This window comes from Schistocerca americana, chromosome 11, assembly GCF_021461395.2.
Source record: "Schistocerca americana isolate TAMUIC-IGC-003095 chromosome 11, iqSchAmer2.1, whole genome shotgun sequence".
NCBI lineage: Eukaryota > Metazoa > Arthropoda > Insecta > Orthoptera > Acrididae > Schistocerca > Schistocerca americana.
This window is the reverse complement of record NC_060129.1, coordinates 77,939,802-77,960,628: the sequence shown is the minus strand read 5'-3', so window position 1 is coordinate 77,960,628 and position 20,827 is coordinate 77,939,802. Positions and strand designations below refer to the sequence as shown.

The window sequence follows — 20,827 nt, the reverse complement described above, 5'->3', positions numbered from 1 at the left end:
CTGGCATGGAAATGACACGATTTAATTTTTTCCTTGTGTATATGTCCTTCCTTTCCTAGAATTTATAGTTCCAAAATGCAGAATCTATTTGTATGAATAGATACCATTAGTTTTGTTTCTACATTTATTTTGTTATTTGTTTCACATTTAAGCACAGAGCTTGTGATAAATGGCTTACATATAAAAGAACAAGCCAGCAGCCTCAGAACTATTAGCTTCAACACCAGTTATCACAGAATGAATATACCACTTTTTTTTAGTTCCATGTTATGTTTGTCTGTGGCTTAATCTTACTGTAAAGCATACGAGTTGGGACTGGGAGCGTACATTGTGCACTATGCACAATGTGGAGCTGCAGCAAGATTACTGACATTGCTGCTTCTATTCACTGGCAAAATATCTCACAGGACTAACCTTTGTTTGAGGTGTGTGTCTATAAGAATGTTTTACTACACAAGCATTAGTAACTGTATCACATGACTGCATTGGAAACTACATTGAACAGACTCCTTTGTGTCCAGAGGTAAATTTCCTCATCATGGAACTGTAGTAGGGTGAAACTATAATTTTTCTGTTAAAAAAGGGAGAGTGAAGCAACTGAAAGTGTTGCGAATGCAGAGATTTGTTCGGTATAGTGATGAACATCATTTCTGAAAATTATGTATTGTAATAAAGTCATAGTAACTAACACACTCAAACTTCAATATTCAATCACTTCGGAGGAGGGAACCTGAGACCATCAGGCTGTAATAGCGTCAATAGCTACTGGTATTGGAAAAAATGGTAAGAAAGACAGCAAAATATGCTTAGTAAATGACAGGAATCAGACTGCAAGTTATCCGAGAAACCACTATCAAACATTTGTCTACAGTAATGAAGATGTAAAATATTTACAGATCAAATACTTACCCTGGTCATACACTTGTCTAGCAAGTTTTTGGGGGACAGGAAAGACCCAGTGTTGAAAACTGTTACTGAAGCAAAGAGAATGTTTGTCACAGATTTAAACACACTCCTAGCCTTGCTGATAAATAAAAGCTAAACACAGCCAAAACAGGGAAGGATAGTAAAATGGGAAGCATTCAAAGAATCTGACATAAAATATTGCTGACTAACCTGATAAAAAATCAGATGCATGGTTGACTGCTAATGGCTTTCCAGACAAAATTTTATTAACTGATATTACACATGAAAACATTAAAATTGACACCGATGGACCCCTATCAAATTCTGCATTTATGTGTCATGTGTTCAATGCAGCACTGAAAAACTTTTAATCGACTGCAATTTTCATAAACAATTATTCAACATTCACTTTAAATTATATTACTAGTAAATCAAAACCTGCTAACTCGAACAATACGTTAAGCTGGGCAATGAACACATACGGATACTGTTTCTCTGGAACTTAAATGACTCCAGACTATTGATTATTTGATTAAAGCTACTGAATTAAATTTATCACACAGCAGCAAGTGTTACCCTTACAACTTTATCATTTTGTTAATTGTATTTGTATTTAGGAATTTCTCTGTGAAATTATCATGCCATGTGCACTGGCCTCTAATTAGATAGGCCATAATTGAAATTTGGTATGTGTTTCATAACAACCAAGAGAACCATGTAAATTAGCAAGAAACTACACTGTTGCGATATTTCACATTCATATGCATGAAAACATTACCATCTATTTCCCGATGTTAAAAACTGTGCACGATGGCACCATATCATGTCTTTATTCGTGTTTAGTGTAATACATGTGTTAAAATGTTATAAAACATTCCAATAATTTTGGAAAGTGACAAGGGTGGGGAGGTGCTTATTTCAAGATGTTTAGTTTTTAGAAAACCAATATACCCTCAATGATGGTAATTTTAATGTAATTTTGTTGGAGGTTGTGAATGTGACACTGTGGTACCATTTCTCAAGGTTTCCAATAGGTGGCATTCTTGTACCCCATGATCTTTGATGGTTTGTCTACTTTGCATTGTCTGTGCCAGTGGATAATTGGTGGTGAGTCTGGACAGGTTTCTGTAGGAGCAGAACTTACGTCTCTGGGCAGTAATCCACCCGTGATCTTTCAATATTTTACAATTTTACAGGCAAGAGAATTTTGTGAATTCTACGATGTTTTGGACATTATCATGCTGCTTTCAAGTTGTATATGTTTGCAACTGTGGGATTAACTTTGCACGAGCGACAGTTCCATTTCACGCTGACCACTGAGAAAGAAAGTGAAGCAGCATCGCTGATGAACTTCAATATTAATGTAGTCAGAACTTGGAATTTTGGTTCTGCTTTCACACTAGCTGATCTAACAGGGAAATTAACATATCTTACTGATTTTCACGCAATATTAACTGTATTTTGCTATGATCTTAAGTATTTAACTTTGCTGTGGAAACCTATAAGGATTTAATGGTTTTAAAAAATATAAATTTGGCATTTCAGTCTTTGATTGCTACTTTTTATTTTCAATGACTAGTTTTAGGCTAGCTGCCCATCTTCAGATCTGTTAGATACAGTTAAAAATATAATTAACAAGAGAGATATAGTTACTGATAGAAGTATCTTAGTTTACAAAAAGAAATTTTGGAATGTTTAAATGCCAACATATCATATACTGCAGTTACAAAGTAACCTGTCAGTACAGAACTATTGGTTTGCTGTCATAACTAAAGTAATTTCTAATGTTAAAACCTTATATCACAGTTTGGAGAAACCTGATTGGTAAAATTAAAAAGTGCCCTCCATCTGTAAGAATTCTGCATATGTACTAAGATGTTATTTTCTACCATACATATTAATGATGACTATACTTTTTAATAATAACACAATTTTAAAGAAATAACATACGAATAATCTTTTTTGAGTGGACCATGAACTGAAATAATTTACACTAATTAAATTTTTTTAAAGAAACTTAAAAATATAATTAAAACATATATTAGTCTTTTCGAAAATGTGTGTTTCCTCTTCTTTGTATTGATTGGTGGTGGAGAGGATTTCCCTACGCCAAGTCCTCTTCCACTGTGCCCAATCCACCTTGCCACCAGTAGGGTGAGGGCCATTCCGCTGCAGCTGGTTGTTACTGGAGTGTGCTGTTGCCGTCAGGAGTAAGCCTAAAATATATCTTTAAAAATCTCATAATAGCTCATGTGCATAACATCACTTTGCTCACTAAGTAGTAAGTCAGGGTTTTTCATTTGATGAGCAAATATTTCAATCTCTTCGAGCTCATTGAGATAGAGACTTTTTGGAGCTTTATGTAGCACCTCCATTTATTCATTTATGTTGCTCACTTCATGTTTACTATCCTTCACATGTGCTCCAAATGCTATCCGATTGCTATGAAAGCAATGTTCCCAGTATCGGATTTCAAAATTCTGCCCTGTCTGCCCTATACAATAACTGTCACATTCAGCAAATTTCATCTTGTATACTCCAGAATTGTTGTATTTCATTTGTTTTGTCATTGCTGGTTTATGTCTTAGTCTATGTGCCATTTGCCCTACATTCTGGAATGCCACAGCTATGTTTTTTGGAAAGCATTTGGCACTTCTTTCCGACACACGCCCTTTGTATATCATGGTGACAAACTTCCTCTTAACTTTAATTTTCCTACAATCATTACTGATACTTGTGGATTTGTTTTTTATCTTGTTAAACATATGTGTAACATCTTGTGTCCTGTACCCATTAGCAGCTGCTACTTGCTTAATAATGCCTATTTCTTTCTGCAACTTATCTTCCTTTAGTGGCAATCTTCAGGGCACTGTTGCACATGGCATGAAAGTACACTCTTTTATGCTGTGCCAGGCGGTGCCAAGTCACTTCTATAATGTAGTCTGAATGTGTCTTTTCTAGAGACGCCAAAAACATTCCTACCTCACTCCGTTCTGACAGTCAAATCTAAATAGTTAATTGCCCCATTGTTCTCCATTTCTAGTGTGAATTGAATTTTTGGATGCTGCTCATTTAAAATTTTAGTCATTTCCTCTACTACTTCTTTTATCCTTTGATTAATAAAATAGTGTAGTTAACATTCAAATGTTCTGACAACATTATAGAAGTGACGTCACACCACCTAGCACAGCATAAAAGAGCGTACTTTCATGCAATGTGCAACAGAGCCCCGAGATTGCCACTACAGCAAGATAAATTGCAGATATAACTATGCATTATTAAGCAAGTAGCAGCAGCTAATGGGTACAGGACACAAGATGTTATTCGTATGTTTATTTATTTATTTTATTTTATTAACAAGATTAAAAACAAATCCGCCGTTATCAGTAATGATTCTACGGAAATTAAAATTAAGAACAAGTTTGTCACCCTGACATAGAAAGGATGTGCGTCAGAAAGAATTGCTAAATGCTTTCCAAAATACATAGCTGTGGCACTCCAGCATGAAGGGCAAATGGCACATAGACTAAGACATAAACCAGCAATGATAAAACAAATAAAATACAACAATTCTGGAGTATACAAGATGAAATACGCCGAATGTGTCAGTTATTACATAATGCAGAATTTTGAAATTCGATAAAGGGAACATTGTAGTCATAGCAATCAGACAGTATTTGGAACACATGTGAAGGATAGTAAACATGAAGTGAGCAACATAAATGAACAAATGGAGGTGCTACATAAAGCTCCAAAAAGTCTCTCAACATGTTGCAGAGTTTGAAATATATGCTCATCAAATGAAAAACCCGGACCTACTACTTAATGAGCAAAGTGATTTTATGCACAGGAGTTATGAGGTTTTTAAAGACATGTTTTAGGCTTACTCTTGAATGCAACAGCACACTCCAGTAACAACCAGCTGCAGCGGAACAGCCCTCACCCTACTGGCGGCAAGGTGAATTGGGTGCGACGGAAGAGAACTCGGCATGGCACTGTATACATTCTAACGTAGGGAAGTCCTCTCCTCCACCAATCAATACAAAGAAGACGATACACACATTTTTGAAAAGAATGTACATATGTTTCTATTATATTTTCTAGTTTCTTAAAAAAATTTAATCAGTGTAAATTATTTCAGTTCATAGTCCACTCAAAAAAGATTATTCATATTTTTTTAATTGTATTATTATTAAAAAGCATAGTCGCCATTAATGGTAAAAAAAATAACATATTACTACATATGCACAATGCTTACAGATTGAGGGCACTTTTTACTTTTGCCAAACAGGTTTCCCCAAACTGTGATATAAGATTTTAACATTAAAAATTACTTTAGTTATGACAGCAAACCAATAGTTCTGTACTGGCAGATTACACTGTAACTGCAATATATGGTATGTTGGCATTTAAACATTCCAAAATTTCTTTTTGTAAACTAAGATATGGAAGGCACTAGCAGTAGGGGGTATATAAAGTGTGTTGGTGGACACAAAAAAAAAAACCAGTGTTGCAATGCACAAATGGAGAGATTGACCTGAATTCCAAATGCACATGATCACTGATTTAGGACCTTGAATGGAAGCATTTCTGAAACAGTTAAGTTTCTAAACCTTGTGGCACAATTGTTAAAGTACATCATGAATGGCTAAATGGCACTGTCCAGTACCAGAACCAAGTAAACTGTGGTGCTCCATGGGCCATAGATGACACAGGTGAACAATGACTGCAAAGATGTGTACAGCTGAATACATGCGCAATTGTTAAGCCCGGATGAACCAAGAGGCTACCAACACTGACTCCTTAATGCCCATTCAGTGAACATTGCTGTGTATTAACCTCCATAGTAGATGCCTGGTTCATGTACCCATTCCGACTACCGACTGCTGAGGCTGGAATCTACAAGCCAGTACCACAAGAAGAATTGAAGTCACCTTCAGTGAGCATACTGGCACAGAAAGTAACTGTTTAACAGTGGAACATTATAGCTGAGATAATTATGTCAATACCTTAAGTCGTAAGACAGATATTGAGATGAGCACTTTTTGTACATTTTCTATTCTCTGATCCCTTGCCTAGTGGAGAAAAGGCACCTGGACCAGATGAAATACCTGTACAGTTTCACATGATTATGTGGGAGAACATGCTCCTATTCTAACCACTGCTTATGACTGGTTTCTGTACCCATGAAGGTTTCCAAATTACTAGAAAATGGTACTGATCAATCCTGTTTTCCACTTGGGTCATCTGACAAATGCATATAATTGTAGATATTTAACACAATTTTGCACTGTTGTTTAATGAAGAAAACATGAGCTTACTGAGCATCAGCCCAGGTTTGAAACTAAATTCAGGATTTGTTGGTAGATATATCTCAGTGTGACATACTTGATGGAAGTCAAGATGATCTGGAGTACCCCAAGGGAGTGTTATAATAAGGTCTTGACTGTCACTGTCACTGTCACTGTCACTCTCTCTCTCTCTCTCTCTCTCTCTCTCTCTCTCTCTTTCCTCGTGCCTGTATCCTGCACTTCCACAGATTATCAACTGATTTGGCAAAGTTAATTGACAGGGTGGCCGGATGCCCTTCCTGTCACCATCCCAGTGGATGAGATGAAGATGATGATGACCACACAAAATGCTGATGAGGACGAGTACAACATTACACCCTGTTCCTGAGTGGAGAAAATTCCCCAACCCAGTGTAATGTCCCCACAGCAAAAATACCCTCTACCACGCACCAATTAATCATTTTCAATCAAACCATCCACATTCATTCACTTTGGAAAAGTTATCTGATCTGATTTTCTCTTAATATATGCGGCAACAGTTCGTCGACGCCAAAGTATTTTCCTGTGTTTATTCTTTGAAATAACAGAGATGCATATATGCATTCTCCATGGTTGTTAGAGTGGTAACTAGGACAGCTTCTGGAGTGTCTGTTGAGGGATTGACGTGTTTCTGAGAGAAACATATTCTGCTTTTCTTCTCACTAAAGCGAGCCAATTAACATTTGTGCCGCTAGCGGTCTGTTTTGAAGAGAAAGAGATTGTAAAAGGAAAATAATTAAGGTGTGGACTCACCGGAGATCTGGACATGTAATGGAGATGGCTTTAATACACGATTTCCTTCATAAATCAGGTTTGTGACTTTTTTGTTCTGGAGTGAATGAATGAATGAGGTTTTTCCGAATCATTTGTTGATCACGTTGGCCCTGTAATTAATGGGGAAGTTTCAGCTGTGTCGAAGAGAGCCTGCAATCACTGGTCTGTGTTAAATCGTCGAAAAAGGCTTCGTACACATCTGGAATTCGCAATCTTTCGTAAAAGGAATAAATTGTCCAAATGATTGATTCTCCCAACTGACTACAGGTTTAACAGTAATAATAAATGTAAAGATCTCTTACAGCAAGCCAGCCACTGATTACCAAGGCGAAGGACTCCACCAAAGATTCTATTTGGCTGAATCCTATATCATGTAAAGAAATATTATATTAAAAACTATACATAGATAAAGGAGAGAAAGAGAGAGAGAGCAAATGAAAAACAGAGATAATACTAATAATCCTCCATTAGTCTAATTTTTCACCTGTCTTATCATGGATCAGCCAAGAACTGGGAGGGCCTTACTTTACTGTATAGACTTAGATGTGAAGGTGAAGGGATCTTAAAGACAACAGATACACGTCTATACAGACAAGACATTACACAAAAATAGCGGCTAGCTGCATTGATAATCTGTTCTGAGATTAAAGAGACTGCAACTTATTATCCAAACATTTAAAAATGTTAAAATGGCCAATCCGTGACAGGACACATTTTTGGGCATTGCTAAAATAATTTTGTTCTCTGTTTCATGTCAACTACGATGAGCTAACCTAACTGACGCTTGGAAAAGAGAGGAAAGACTCACAGGTGATATAATTGGATCCACAAATAAAGCCGAAAGACAGCACGCTGGGCGCAGAAAAAAGGCCAGATCTAAATTTTTATAATTAAAGCTTGCTAGTACAGTTGAAGCATACACTTTTCTGTTTAGTGTTATTTGATATTTGAATATTGATTATTTGTGTTCATGTTAGATATAGGAAGTGTTTTGATTGACCTGTCCCAGTTGCATTTATCTGTATATGTACATTAAGAAATTAGACACAGAAGTACTCTTGTGTGAAGGGAATTACATATAGTGACAGTAGAACATTTATATGGTTTTAACTAGGGCAATGTTTAGGATGAGTCAAGCAGAGCAAAGCAGCACATATCAGCCTTCAGCTGTTAGCACTGATAATAATGAAGCAGTAAGAAGTGTTGTAGGACCGATGGCTACAGATAGCGCAACAGAGTGCCCTGTAGACACGGCAGTGGGTGTAACAGCAAGTATGCAGAAGGGATTAGATCCATTGGTAATTATCATGAGACAAATGCAGACGATGAAAACTGACATTAATGCGAAATTTGCCTCAGTTACAGAAGGGCAAAATGATTTGAATACGAAATTAGCTCAGTTACTGAAGGGCAGGAAAATCTGAAAACCGATATTAAAGCACAATTAGTGACAGTCACTCAAACTCAAGAAGAGATGAAATTAGTCCACACTGAGATTAAGCAGCAGTTACAAAGACAGTTTTTCCGAATTAGAGCAGTGGATAGAGGCGAAGACCACGGAACTCAAAGATCAGGCCGAAGAGATGGAACTAAAATTAACTGCACAAATAGAATTGGTGAAAGCACAATGTGAGGAATCTACTCAGCATGTACGTGTCGAAATGAAGGAGTATGTGGCTATTAAGATAGATACCGTACGGGAACAAGTGGAAATGGTTTCGCAATTAGTACAAAAGCAAGACGCCATGGCACGTGCAATTGCGCAATTTCCTGAATTGGCACGTACACAGACTAACCTAAAGGAACGTGTTGAACATCTGACAGAGCGTCAAGATGTTATAGACCACCAAATTAACGTATTAATGGGTAAATTATCCGAAATCACATTAGAAAACAAAAGGCTAATGTGTGAAAACGTTGAGCAAAATGTTAAGGCAGCATTCCAGAATTTATCTGGCAAACAGGAAGAGAATTTGTTTGCGAAAGGACTTGAGGAGGTGTGACAGCAGTTAGGTGCTGATTTGGAGCATTGGAAACAAATGATAGAAGAGTCTATGCATGTTTCACAACAAAGCTCAGAACAAATGAATACAGGGCAGCAGCAGAAGTTGGCAACGACCTTAGAGCCAGTTACTGCCTATTCGCACACAATACCAACTTGTGCAAGTAATTCAAACATTAAATTGCCACAAGCTGGTTGTTCGCGTGAATTCTTATAATACGGAGATTACGAAAGCCTTTGCCATGCCGAATAAAAAATGATAAAGCATCGGCAATTCCAGATTTTTAACCCTGACAAAAGGGGGGTCCATCCAATTGTTTTTATTCGAAGTTTCAGAGGAGTGCTACCCACAAATTGGTCGGAGTGGCAGAAGATCAGTTTTGTTACAGGATATATACAAGGTTCGGGGAGCGATCTGGGCCTCGGACATGACTTCTGTTTGCCCGACATATGACGATTTTGAGAAGGCGTTTTTAGCAAAGTTCTGGTCAGAAGGGGTACAGGAACGCCTAAGGCAGGAGGTGCTCTACCCAGAGCCTTTCTCCTTTTCGAAAGGAAGCCTTAGAAGGTATTTCGAAAAATATATAAATAAAACGAGATACTGGGACAGACCTATGCCCTTGCCAGACATAATAAACATACTTAAGGCAAGACTACCAACTAGCATCCGGAATCAATTGATTTACGGCAACGACAAAGACTTGGAGTTGTTCCTCACGACGTTAGACCATATGGATATTATCGAAGAGAACAACCAGAAAGCCCATAACAACAGATTTCAATATAGGACGATAGAACTTCCACCAAACGGTAGGCAAGGTGGAAGTATGGGTTATACCAATGGCGATCAATCGACACTTAGAAGGAATGAACAGAGATCATTAAATAATGGAGGAACGCCTCAAAATCTCAATAGTAATCCCGGCAATGGTCTTGCGAGGGGCTATTCAAGGAACAACAGGAACGGGAAAAGATACAACCCCCTGCTGGGGGACGAAAGAAATTTCAGACCCCAAGCCTGGAATAATACCAATAACAGAAATTGGAATCAACCAGGAGGAATGAATTCAAATAGCCAACATCAGTGGGGACGGACATCTCCGAATCAACCAGTAACTACCGAAGTGACGGATGATGTCAACCAGCAGACAAACCAAAATCTAACAAACTCGTAAGGACCCATTCGTGCCCCGGAGGAGCAGTCAACAATTGGTTGAGGGGCAACAGGATATGTGTACCCATGCTAACGTATAATGATGGACTATTACTGGCAGATGAACTGACCGAGGACTTAGAACCACAAGATGAGGATAAGGAACAGGTGGCAGTAGCCGAAGTGCAAGTCATTATGGAGACCGTACCTATAGTGGCGGTTTTAGACACAGCTGCAACCACAAATGTTATTTCGGAGGCACTATTCAACAGGATCAGAAATATAAGACGAGTACCAGTTTTTCCAGTTCAAAATTGCAGAATAATAATCGCTGTTGGTGCTAGATCAGCTAATGTAAAGGTGTAATAACTACTTGGTGTGGAATTCGGAAATGTAGCAATATTAAACACATTCCTTATTGTGAAAAATTTGGTGGTAGATTGCATTATCAGAGTCGACAGCCTACGTCAATATGGATGCACAATATATTTCAAAACAGGAAAAATTTTGTTGAATGTTAAAAAACAAGAAATTGAGTTGGAGTTGTTGAAAAAAAAGCCTTATGAGAAAATATAATTGTGGGATCAGTGCGCAAGTAATCAGGACGGCCCAAAATTCTAAACAGCACGTAATTAATGAGTTCCAAGTCAAAGAAGATTTCGGTCATTTAGTGTTTGAAAAGTTAAATGAACCCGACTGCATTATCGAAGATCAGAAGAAGCAGCTCAATGAATTATTATTAATGTATGAAAACGTTTTTGATGAAAGGCCAGGAGTTATTAAGGGATACATATGCCATCTCTACATTAAGCCGCACGAAACATATTGTAGAACTTTCTATCCTGTTCCCTGGAGGTTAAAGGCTCAAGTTCAAATTTTTAGAGAGTTCAATCGCTTTATGAGGACCTACTGCCATAATAAGCACACTGCGTGGGCAAATTATGTGGAAGAATTTGAGCAGATATACAACAACATGCCACACTCCTCCACTGGTTGTACACCTCATGAATTGATGTTCGAGGCAAAAAAAGAAAACTTCTGGACTGAAAATATGCCCAAAACTCAGGAAACTGAGATGCTTTGGGAAGAAAAAATAAGACAAGCCATCATAAATATGACGCAAAAGACTGATCAGAGAAAACAACAACATGACAAATTAATCAAGAGGTTACAGACGTACCACGTCGGAGAGAAGGTACTAGTCAAAAGACATACCAAATCATCCTCAATAAATAAGAGTATAAAGAAATGGGAGTTGTTATATACTGGCCCATACATCATTCTACAAATTCCGAACCCTGGGGCTTATCTGTTAGCATACCCAGGATCTAACAAAATTAAAGGGTTATTTTCCCATAACAAATTGAAAAAATTTAATGAAGATTGGAAGATACGGATGAATGGTGTTGCGAGTGACAGAGATGAACGCTCGTAAAAACATAACAATAAACTGTGTGTGTTTAGTGTTAGAAAACTTTAAACTGAAATAATTAATCAGTGACACAGATTGTAGAAATAGTGACTAACTATAGCTATTGAGTGCTGTAAAGAAGATAGTGGAGACAGGCTTCACCTGTGTTTGGGTAAACATAGAACTTTAGCATTGCTAATGTCATCAAGAAGTATAAAGGATCTGAATGACCTTCAAGAAGAAAGGAATATTTCCCGAAAATGACGCTGCATAATCTTAAGAGGTTCCCAGTGAATGTTCATATATAATTTCAAGTGCACACTTAGATGTGTAAATGTGTGAAGTGAAGTTTTGCAGTTAAGTAGTGAATCATGAGTGATGGTTAACGCTGCAAAGATAATTTCCCGCGCAAAACAATTGAGTCGGCGCGAGAGTTAGAATCGATATAGATGACACAGATATGCTTTGTAAGAGACTCGCATCAAACGCGAGGGGAAACTGATTGATGTTGAACTTCAAAAAAGTGTCATAATTAGAGGTTAAGGGTTTTTGATTTATTGTTGAATGTCAAAAGAAGTTAATATTCATAGAATTAGTAGTTATTTAATGGGTCTTGTTCACTTTGGAATTTTGTTTGAAAATCCATTTCCATATATGTGCATGTATGAATGACGGATGAATCAGAGAATAAATGAAAGAAGTGAATCTACATTCCTCGCCACTAATAACTTTTAGATTGCAGCAATCAAGTGAAGAAATATATGTATTTAGCATAAAATTTTTATGAGTACAGATAAATGATATGACTTTTCAAGGAAATTATGGATTATGTCTTTGTATAAAATGAACCACACTTTCCATTATTCGATGATTGGAATCCAAAATCTACTGCAAGTTGGATGAATCCTTTAAATTATGAAGAATAAATCATTGACAGAAAATGTGTCAGAATTTTTGAACTTATAAGCACAAGTGGTGATGCGAAGCCCAAAAGAAAATTCAAACTAGAGTAAATATTATGATGTTTTCGGCAACAGAAGTAGTCAATGGATGAATGGAAACTTTAAGTCAATGGCTAAATTCCTTGCAGTACATCGTAAGGAAAAGGATGCATGAAGCCATAGGGATTTTGTTTTCAAAAAGGAGAATCTTGGATGGTGCAACCTAACCAGTTCTTTTACAGGAAGAGTTTCCCTTTCGGTCATTGCTAATTCTTTTGGAATGAATGTTGCATGTAAGATCTGGTATCCCTGTCCCTTCTACTCTTCCCATTGTGGACCGTGTAGAAGACCGACTACAAATGTGGACGTCGGGGATATGCAAGATCCGGGGGTGTTTCAGCACAGCAAGATATTGTCCTGGGAACAAGATTGTAAATGGAGGTGCTACATAAAGCTCCAAAAAGTCTCACTCAACATGCTCGCAGAGATTGAAATATATGCTCATCAAATGAAAAACCCGGACCTACTACTTAATGAGCAAAGTGATTTTATGCACAGGAGTTATGAGGTTTTTAAAGACATGTTTTAGGCTTACTCTTGAATGCAACAGCACACTCCAGTAACAACCAGCCGCAGCGGAACAGCCCTCACCCTACTGGCGGCAAGGTGAATTGGGTGCGACGGAAGAGAACTTGGCATGGCGCTGTATAAGTTCTAATGTAGGGAAGTCCTCTCCACCACCAATCAATACAAAGAAGAGGAAACACACATTTTTGAAAAGAATATACATATATTACAATTATATTTTCTATTTTCTTAAAAAAATTTAATCAGTGTAAATTATTTCAGTTCATAGTCCACTCAAAAAAGATTATTCATTTGTTACTTCTTTAAAATTGTCTTATTATTAAAAAGCATAGTCGCCATTAATACGTATGGTAAAAAAAATAACATATTACTACATATGCACAAGGCTTATAGATTGAGGGCACTTTTTACTTTTGCCAAACAGGTTTCCCCAAACTGTGATATAAGGTTTTAACATTTAAAATTACTTAAGTTGTGACAGTGAACCAATAGTTCTGTACCGACAGATTACACTGTAACTGCAATATATGGTATGTTGGCATTTAAACATTCCAAAATTTCTTTTTGTAAACTAAGATATGGAAGGCACTAGCAGTAGGGAGTATATACAGAGTGTTGGCGGACACAAAAAAAACCAGTGTTGCAATGCACAAATGGAGAGATTGACCTGAATTCCAAATGCACATGATCACTGATTTAGGACCATGAATGGAAGCATTTCTGAAACAGTTAAGTTTCTAAACCTTGTGGCACAATTGTTAAAGTACATCATGAATGGCTAAATGGCACTGTCCAGTACCAGAACCAAGTAAACTGTGGTGTTCCATGGGCCATAAATGACACAGGTGAACAATGACTGCAAAGATGTGTACAGCTGAATACATGCGCAATTGTTAAGCCCAGATGAACCAAGAGGCTACCAACAGTGTCTCCTTAATGCCCGTTCAGTGAACATTGCTGTGTATGAACCGCCATAGTAGATGCCTGGTTCATGTACCCATTCCGACTGCCGACTGCTGAGGCTGGAATCTACAAGCCAGTACCACAAGGAGAACTGAAATCACCTTCAGTGAGCATACTGGCACAGAAAGTAACTGTTTAACAGTGGAACATTATAGCTGAGATAATTATGTCAATACCTTAAGTTGTAAGACAGATATTGAGATGAGCACTTTTTGTACATTTTCTATTCTCTGATCCCTTGCCTAGTGGAGAAAAGGCACCTGGACCAGATGAAATACCTGTACAGTTTCACATGATTATGTGGGAGAACATGCTCCTATTCTAACCACTGCTTATGACAGGTTTCTGTACCCATGAAGGTTTCCAAATTACTAGAAAATGGTACTGATCAATCCTGTTTTCCACTTGGGTCATCTGACAAATGCATATAATTGTAGATATTTAACACAATTTTGCACTGTTGTTTAATGAAGAAAACATGAGCTTACTGAGCATCAGCCCAGGTTTGAAACTAAATTCAGGATTTGTTGGTAGATATATCTCAGTGTGACATTCTTGATGGAAGTCAAGATGATCTGGAGTACCCCAAGGGAGTGTTATAATAAGGTCTTGACTCTCTCTCTCTCTCTCTCTCTCTCTCTCTTTCCTTGTGCCTGTATCCTGCACTTCCACAGGTTATCAACTGATTTGGCAAAGTTAATTGACAGGGTGGCCGGATGCCCTTCCTGTCACCATCCCAGTGGATGAGATGAAGATGATGATGATGACCACACAAAATGCTGATGAGGACAAGTACAACATTACACCCCGTTCCTGAGTGGAGAAAATTCCCCAACCCAGTGTAATGTCCCCACAGCAAAAATACCCTCTACCACGCACCAATTAATCATTTTCAATCAAACCATCCACATTCATTCACTTTGGAAAAGTTATCTGATCTGATTTTCTCTTAATATATGCGGCAACAGCTCGTCGATGCCAAAGTATTTTCCAGTGCGTTTATTCTTTGAAATAACAGAGATGCATATATGCATTCTCCATGGTTGTTAGAGTGGTAACTAGGACAGCTTCTGGAGTGTCTGTTGAGGGATTGACGTGTTTCTGAGAGAAACATATTCTGCTTTTCTTCTCGCTAAAGTGAGCCAATTAACATTTGTGCCGCTAGCGGTCTATTTTGAAGAGAAAGAGATTGTAAAAGGAAAATAATTAAGGTGTGGAATCACCGGAGATCTGGACATGTAATGGAGATGGATTTAATACACGATTTCCTCCATTAATATGGTTTGTGACTTTTTTGTTCTGGAGTGAATGAACGAATGAGTTTTTTCTGAATCATTTGTTGATCACGTTGGCCCTGTAATTAGCGGGGAAGTTTCAGCTGTGTCGAAGAGAGCATGCAATCACTGAGTCTGTGTTAAATCAACCAAAAAGGCTTCATACACATCTGGAATTCGCAATCTTTCGTAAAAGGAACAAATTGTCCAAACGATTGATTCTCCCAACTGACTGCAGGTTTAACAGTAATAATAAATGTAAAGATCTCTTACAGCAAGCCAGCTGCTGATTACCAAGACGAAGGACTCCACCAAAGATTCTATTTGGCTGAATCCTATATCACGTAATGAAATATTATATTAAAAACTATACATAGATAAAGGAGAGAAAGAGAGAGAGAGCAAATGAAAAACAGAGATAATACTAATAATCCTCCATTAGTCTAATTTTTCACCTGTCTTATCATGGATCAGCCAAGAACTGAGAGGGCCTTACTTTACTGTATAGACTTAGGTGTGAAGGTGAAGAGCTCTTAAAGACAACAGATACACGTCTATACAGACAAGACATTACACAAAAATAGCGGCTAGCTGCATTGATAATCTATTCTGAGATTAAAGAGACGGCAACTTATTATCCGAACATTTAAAAATGTTAAACCAGCCGGGAATTTAACCCTGGCCCCTTGGCGTGGCATTCCATCGTGCTGACCACTCAGCTATCGGGGCGAACAAGGTCTTGACTGTCACTGATCTACATTAACACACTGCCATCCAGCGACACCACAGTGGTGTCGTGTGCATTGTATCACTCAGTGGTCAGCAACAGCATTTTAGTATCCTTCACATTCTGTTGGTGTTTTGTTTAGGTGAAAGTAAGTTGCACACATCAACAAGTCTTTTGTTTTTATAAATACTTGTGCTTATTCATCATGGCAGGATAAAGAGATGATATGATTATTTGCGATGAATGCGCAGATGCCTTGTCTGTTTTGGACAACTTGGCCGGTTGGGTAGAAGACACTGGATATCGAAGAAAATGAAAGTGAAGCAGAATCGTCGGAACATAGTGAAATATGTCCAAGAACAATTCAGCGAATGCTACGGTTGCTAACTGATTCGGATTAATCAGACGCAGAAGACAGTTGATCTCCAGGTCCAAACATATTTCCCAAAGAGCATTGAGGATATCGATGTATTATATATTGGGAATGATCTATTTGAATATGTTGGCAACAAAACCACCAAGTACTAAAGTCAAAAGTGTTGCAGACGAAAACTGGATAAAAAAAAATACCAACTTTGTCGATGTTACAAAACCCAAACTTAGAAAATAGTTTTATCTCGCTATCCTTATGGGAACTGTAAAAAAAAGCAAGGATTGATGATTATTGGCCAACAAATTCATTGATAGACACATCAGTATTTCACAAAATGATGTCCCACAACCGATTCAGACAAATATTATCATTTTTACATTTTTCTGACAACAACAATAAACTGGATAATGCTGACTGGCTTTCCATAGTGCAATTCATAACTGATCATTTTTCCAAAAACTTTAAATAAATATTTGAAACAAATAAATTTTTTATTTATTTATTATGTATACTTCGAAATTTCAAGAAATAAGGGGAATATGGTTAAGAACTAATGAAGAGATTAGTGACTTAACAATTTATAATCCCCTGATAATGTCAACAGCCGGCAACAAGCCAAGTAATCTGAATTAGGATTGCTGGCACCAAGCGAATCACTTTGTACGAGACATGCAGATGGTAAAGTGTTAATAATATGCTGGAAAACATCAGAAGCTCTACCAGGCTATCCATCAATAATGCCATTATATATCGGAAAGCCACAATGCCTGCCACTGATTTATATTAATAACATAATGGAAAACATCAGAAGCTCTATTAGGGCTACCCATCAACAATGCTGTAATATACAGAAAATCTTCAGTGCCATACAACTGTCAAAAATTATAGGCAGACCTGCAGAGGACTGAAGAATGGTGCAGGGACTGGCAGTTGACCATAAATGTAAATAAAAGTAACAGAGAGCCATCACTATTTGATTACACCGTTAATACATTGGAGTAACAATCCAGAAAAAAAACTTCAGTGGAATCACCACAAAAAATAAATACAAAAATCAGAGCCAGGCTGAGATTCACTGGAAGAACCTTAAGGAATGTAATTCATCAAGAGAGAAGTGATTTACCAACTAATTATCTGACTGATTCCTGCTCATTAATCTGGAGTTGTTACCCAGTTTTATTAACATAAGAAATACAGAAGATCCAAAGAACAGTGGTGCATTCACTTCGTGATGGGATCATTTAGGGAGAGCTCTACGTAGATGCTCAATCTCCAGTGGCGGATGCTACAAGAGAAGTAATGTGCACTACAGAGAGGTTTCCTGTTGAAAGCCCGAGAGTGTACATTCCACGAAGACAGAAAACATATCAGTTCCCCCCACACACATCTCGTGAAATGGACATAAAGGTAAAATGTTACTAGAGCACATAAAGAGACTTTGCACTATACTCTTTCCCAAATTTTTATGATACAGTCCCAAAAGATCTGTCTCAAACAACCTCTAAAATTTTCTTGATACCTTTATCTGTTTGCAACACACAGAAGTTCAAAGTTACCATACTTCTAAACATAAAATCTCATATAAGGCGAAATCTAGATAATAAATAACTGCAGTAAATTGCTCAAATTTTAACAGTATACACTCTATGCGTTTAACTGGAATAGCCATCTACCCATTTTCAAAAATCTTTATCTGTTATCAAGAAATACCCCAAAAACTTAGTAACAGATTCCAAGACAGCTATACAAAGAAAATGGCTGTAATTTTTACAGTATAAGCCATATTCCTAAGATCTCAATCTCAAACAGCCTTCAAACTTAGCTTCATATCTTTATCCATTTCAAAGATACATAAGTTTTTAGTTATGTTACTTGTACACACAAAACACACATTTAAACTTTAGTGTGAAATGTAAAATTATTTTTGTATTATTTCAATTTCACATAAGTAAACTGTCAAAATTTTACTGACCAATACATTTCATATGAGTTACATTCCCTGTTGCAGCAGGAAAAAAAGGAACCAGTGGAATATTGCTCCCATCAGAGTATAAAAATGAAAATATGTTCCTGTTTTTTAAGAGACTGTACCTTCCTCAGTATTTTAAAAATTTTGGTGTGTGAACATATTCATACTTTTTTATGCTGAGAGAGAAAAAAGACAGTGGCAGTGGCAAATAGATGGAAAAGTAGTAAATACTGGAAGGAAGAAGACATTGGTTGTGTTACAGAAAGAGTGACTGAAACAGTGGCAGTGTAAGACAAAGACAGTGACACAGGGTAGTGGAACAAGCTGACAGTGAGAGAACAGTGTTAGGAAAAGAGTGAAGAATATGGGGCCAGGGGGAAGGAATAGATAAAGAGATGGTGGAAATGGGTGAGAGCCTGTGGTAATGAGAGAGAGAGAGAGAGAGAGAGAGAGAGAGAGAGAGAGAGAGAGAGAGAAAATGGCAATGAGAAAGAAAGAGAGAGCGACAGTTCAAATGGCTCTGAGCACTATGGGACTTAAATTCTGAGGTCAGCAGTCCCCTTGAACTTAGAACTACTTAAACCTAACTAACCTAAGGACATCACACACATCCATGCCCGAGGCAGGATTCGAACCTGCAACCGTAGCGGTCGTGCGGTTCCAGACTATAGGGCCTAGAACCACTTGGCCACTCTGGCTGGTGAGAGTGACAGTAAGTAGAGACAGCAGCAGTAAGGAAGGACTGAGATATTAGCAGTAACAGAGAGCACGAGGCAGATAATGTCAGTGAGAACAGATTATTGTTGTAGTAGTTGTTGTTGTTGTGGATTTAGGGAAATCACGGAAAACCTAAATCAGGATGGCCGGAGACAGGATTGAACCGTCATCCTCCCGAATGTGAGTCCAGTGTGCTAACACAAATAGATAATGACAATGTTACGTACATTGAAGGTGGAGGGGGGTGGAGGAGACAGGAAAGGAATGAGAAGGAATTACTACTGCCAACTGCATTGGGACATTGCAGAATCTGTGGCGCTGAGCAAAAATGTGTGCCAGACCGAGATTCAAACCCAGGATCTCTTGCTTACTAAGCAGTTATGTTAATCAATGTGGCATCCACACAAAGTGTTTATTGCGATTGTGTAGACTATATCAGCACGCCTCTTGCCAGGCCTAAATTCCCACCTAGCACCACCTACCCACAGTTCTCACCCGTGTCCTCCATGCTCACTACTTTTGAGATTCCCACAGGTGGTCGAACATTGTTGTTCATCCCTGTTGCAAGTGGTGGATTCACTGCCCATCAAGATGAATAGAATTAATTATATGAACATGTGGTGTCTGTTCTTTCTGGCATGTCTACTGTGGTAATCTCAAAAAAGCACGCATAGAAGAAACAAACGGGAACTGCAGATAGGTGGCACTAGGTGGCAATGTGGGTCAGTTGAGAGGTGTAACAAGATAGTCTGTGCAATTGTGATAAACACTTGTCTGGATAGCACAGTGGTTAACGTAACTGCCCAGTAAGCAGGAGATTCCGGGTTCTGTTCTTTTGGACATGACCAAAAGAATAGACACCAAACTATCACCTAATGACAGTGAGTTGGGCAGAATGAGTGAGTGAGTGAGAAAGGATGGGTATGTGCAACTTATCACAATGGACTAGTGAGTGAGAGTGAGTTACAGTTAGGGAAGCTAGCAGGAGTTAGAGGTGAGTTGTATATTAAAAAGAGTGTGATTATTTTTGTGTGCCAAAGTTTTTGTGCCAATTTTTAAATGTTGTAAGAAAGGTAGAATGAGGAAGCTGGTGTTCTACTTTTCGCTCAGAGTCCTTTAAATGAACAGGAACTACTTGTACTTTTTGTGCTCCAATAGCAGCATCTTTTGCTGGTATATGTCTACAGCATAATAAAATCAATCCAAGTGTAATTCCACCAGCTCGTGAGAGCACATTGGAAGCAACACCAGCCTACAGAGAAACAGAGCTACCATAACAATCACAACTGCAGAGCAGCAGCCATGAGGATTTGGCTGCCCCATCCTCCCCTTCCCAGAGAGCCTTATTTGATCACCATCCTCTCACTACAAGCATTCATGCTTGAGCATGCTATGCCTGAACACAAGATGCTCAAATGAGTATGAAGGACGAATATTCTCCATTCTGTGAACCTCCCGATGATGTTTACGTAGCGGTATTGTGGTACTAACATTTGCTTTCATTTGCCACAGATCAAGAGCTGTCAAGCCCAAGTTATTCCAACATAGATGTTTCTGTACATGTGGATAAATCTCCTGTTAATGATGATGAAAATGGCATTCGAACCATGCAATTGAAGATGGTGGTACATGATGGTACCCAATAATGTATAAAATCTTTCACTATACATCCCTAAATAATTTTCATAGTCACCTGGGT

The 20,827-nt window shown here is 38.0% G+C and overlaps 1 protein-coding gene across 4 annotated transcripts in view; it reads right to left on the bottom strand.

The window, feature by feature from the left end:
* Window positions 1-20,827, bottom strand: part of LOC124553691 (zinc finger protein 708-like) — an 89,120-nt gene that overhangs the window by 43,962 nt on the left and 24,331 nt on the right. For 2 of the 4 annotated variants that reach the window (XM_047127591.1, XM_047127594.1), the window contains exon 3: window positions 910-974. The exons of the other annotated variants lie outside the window; for them this stretch is intronic. In XM_047127591.1, the coding sequence (XP_046983547.1) occupies window positions 910-918 (9 nt within the window). In that variant the 5' untranslated portion in view covers window positions 919-974. The remainder of the gene's footprint in view (window positions 1-909; window positions 975-20,827) is intronic. 4 annotated transcript variants of the gene reach the window in all.